We start from the raw sequence: 3,163 nt of genomic DNA, 5'->3' as shown, positions 1-3,163 counted from the left end.
TATTCCTCTATACCCAGGTTACAGGCAGACAGTCACTCCATCACCCCGCTGTACACCATATATATTCCTCTATACCCAGGTTACAGGCAGACAGTCACTCCATCACCCCGCTGTACACCATATATATTCCTCTATAACCTGGTTACGCAGGCAGGGAGTTCTCTCTGTGACATTTCGGAGTTCAGGTCACATTCCCATCATGTGGAAGAAAATTGTTTGTTATAAATTTAATCTCAGTCTATTCATTCTGGACTTTGTTTATTACATCAAATATCGTAATGGAGGTAAAAATAAGTCCCAACCACATTAGTTGCCTGGTTACGCATCTCATTATGCAAATCCAGCAGCATCTGGAATGATGGGAGCCGGGCTGACGGCAAACTCCAGGGAAGTGCCACAGTAATCCTGGCAGGTGAAGATCGCCGATACTCCTCCATGTTACATTGTGGGAGATGAGGAAATGAGTTACAGTCATTACTCTGGGTGTAAAAGACATTATTGTCCCCTCAGCACTGGATGTGTAACATTTAGTAGGGCCCCCCCAGCCCAGCTCTGATTGGATACTTTAGGGTGACCCATATTGTTGTGTTTTTTTATCTGCAGTTTTCCTCTGAGCAGCTGTTGTTTCTTCCTCCTGATTTCTATCAGACACAATGTATCCAATCACATCCTACTGAGCCAATCACAGTTCTTGGTCATCCTAAGGTCTCCACTCTGATTGGCTGACCCCATACACTGTCTTAGCTTCTTCGAGAGATGATTGGTACCTGGCATGAGTGTGAGCTTAGCTGCCCATTGTGGGCAGGACTGGCATTTATACCCCTGTAGCTGGGAATTGCCCTAAATGGGGAATCCCAACCATTATTCCCCCAGTGGTAGGAATGTAGATAAAATCTTATCTTTTATTTTGTCTCTGGATTTACAATATTGTGATTTTATATACAGAATCTTCAGGGTGTTTATTGTACCCGCTGTGTGCTCTCTTTGTCATATTGATATATCTGATATCATGGATCTGACTGGCCCTTAGCTGTGGCCCTTCATTGACCTCCATGTTTTTCTCTCCCTCACAGGGTGGACCAGACAGTTGTCTCCCACAGACGCCTTCGGTAAGTGTCCCCATCATTGTACGTTGTGGGGGGTCCATCATCCCCATTTCATTATTGCTGCTCTCCGATCTGTAATCCATTTCCTGAATAATCCGGGGGGAATCCCCAGCCATGTAATAAATGGATCCCGGGTGATCCCAGGTGGGGTTACATAGCATGGAGATTTTATACCCGGAAAGGGAAGCCTTCCATATTATTGGCTGATAATCGGTGGTATCACTTCAGATGTCACTGATTTGTCTCTTTCCTCCTTTGTTGCTTCTCTGTGCACCGGGTGATTGCAAGGTATGGGGGGAGGGAGCTGGAATTTTGCATCCTGTACTCCATTGTACTAAATGATCTGTGCTGGCTGAACCAGTCCTTTCCTGATGGGGGCGCTAGTGGGATTTTCTGGATTTGATTTTTTTGAGAGCCGGATTGGACATTTGTGTTCTGTGTTCATTTTAACGTGTACGCAGGGATGGGAGGCTCGGGTGGTCCTAATTGGCTCTCATGATGGGTAGGAGTGGGGTCCCTGGGATTTACAATACTGGCCCGAAAGCTGGGAGTTCAGTTGTCTTCTCCCTTCTATGTGGAAGCACGGGGGCGGGGCAAAGGCGGTACTCTAAGCTCCTCAGGGGTGTGTATACAAGCTGCTGAGAGGTGGGAGGGGAACTTTTGGAAGAAAAAAAAACTCTGTGCAGGTAGGTTGAAGATGGCACTTCCCATCCTAGGACCTCCTATTACCAGTAAGTGGCCAAATAAACCAAATGGCTCTGAGGGAGAAGAGCGGAGAGTTATATAGGAGCCACCACATATTTATGACCATGGGGGGTTCATGTTAATTAGCCCTATATGAAGGGCTATAAGGATGTGGCAGGGGTAATATTAATGATCCCATAGGAATGGTCAAGGGGATGGGGGGTTAATGTTAATGACCCCAATATGAATGGCCATGGGGATGGGGGGGGTTAATGTTAATGACCCCAATATGAATGGTCATGGGGAAGGGGGGTGTGATAATGACCCCTATCTGAATGGCCATGAGGATGGGGGGGGGGTAATGGTAATGACCCCCATATGAATAACCATGGGGATGGGGGGGGGTAATGATAATGACCCCAATATGAATGGCCATGGGGATGGGGGGTAATGTTAATGACCCCAATATGAATGGCCATGGGGATGGGGGGTAATGTTAATGACCCCAATATGAATGGTCATGTGGAAGGGGGGTGTGATAATGACCCCTATCTGAATGGCCATGGGGGGGGGGGGGGTAATGATAATGACCCCTATATGAATGGCCATGGGGGGGCCACATTTGGCATATCCCATGGTTGGGTGTTCTCATACATATAATGGAGAGGGTGGAATGACCCCCTCAGTCTCTATCCATGGGAGGAAGCTGCTGTTCCTATTGGTTGGAAGGGAATTGGTTCACACTTTTGGATCTCTTCATAGCAGGGATGTCCCCCGGCCCCGTGGTGTGCCCGGCATCTGCCGATGATGGGAGCCCGGAAGGGCCACTAATGGATCAGTCGATAGGCAGCCACTGGAAGGTTGCCAGTCTGTTCTGCGGTGGTTTCCCTCTGGCACAATGGAAGATTTTCAGTGCCGGTTGTTGTGCTGATTTCCCGTGGAGGAGCAGCTGCTGATTTATCTGTAAATTGTTACTCAGTCAGATGTAGGTGGAGGAGAAAAATCTATAACTCAGCTTAAGTGGACCTGTCATGTGACAAATCCATCTGAAAATGCTCTGCCTGGAACAAAGCCCAATTCTAACGTATGGAGGCAGAACTTCAGCATGGCCAGGGTGGCCTAGGCTCAAATTAGTGCCCCAGGTCAGGGTAGCCTAGGCTCAGGTTGGTGCCCCAGGTCAGGGTAGCCTAGGCTCATATTGGTGCCCCAGGTCAGGGTGGCCTAGGCTCATATTGGTCCCCCAGGTCAGGGTAGCCTAGGCTCATATTGGTCCCCCAGGTCAGGGTAGCCTAGGCTCATATTGGTCCCCCAGGTCAGGGTGGCCTAGGCTCATATTGGTGCCCCAGGTCAGGGTAGCCTAGGCTCATATTGGT

General features: G+C 48.7%; 1 protein-coding gene across 3 annotated transcripts in view; it reads left to right on the top strand.

Moving 5' to 3' along the window:
- The window catches only part of RAP1GAP (RAP1 GTPase activating protein), a 50,315-nt gene that overhangs the window by 5,416 nt on the left and 41,736 nt on the right, over positions 1-3,163 (top strand). For all 3 annotated transcript variants that reach the window (XM_072425401.1, XM_072425404.1, XM_072425405.1), the window contains exon 2: positions 1,074-1,109. In XM_072425401.1, the coding sequence (XP_072281502.1) occupies positions 1,074-1,109 (36 nt within the window). The remainder of the gene's footprint in view (positions 1-1,073; positions 1,110-3,163) is intronic.

Source organism: Pyxicephalus adspersus, chromosome 11 (assembly GCF_032062135.1).
Source record: "Pyxicephalus adspersus chromosome 11, UCB_Pads_2.0, whole genome shotgun sequence".
NCBI lineage: Eukaryota > Metazoa > Chordata > Amphibia > Anura > Pyxicephalidae > Pyxicephalus > Pyxicephalus adspersus.
The sequence above is the reverse complement of the archived record's forward strand: the minus strand, read 5'-3'. Positions and strand labels throughout refer to the sequence as shown.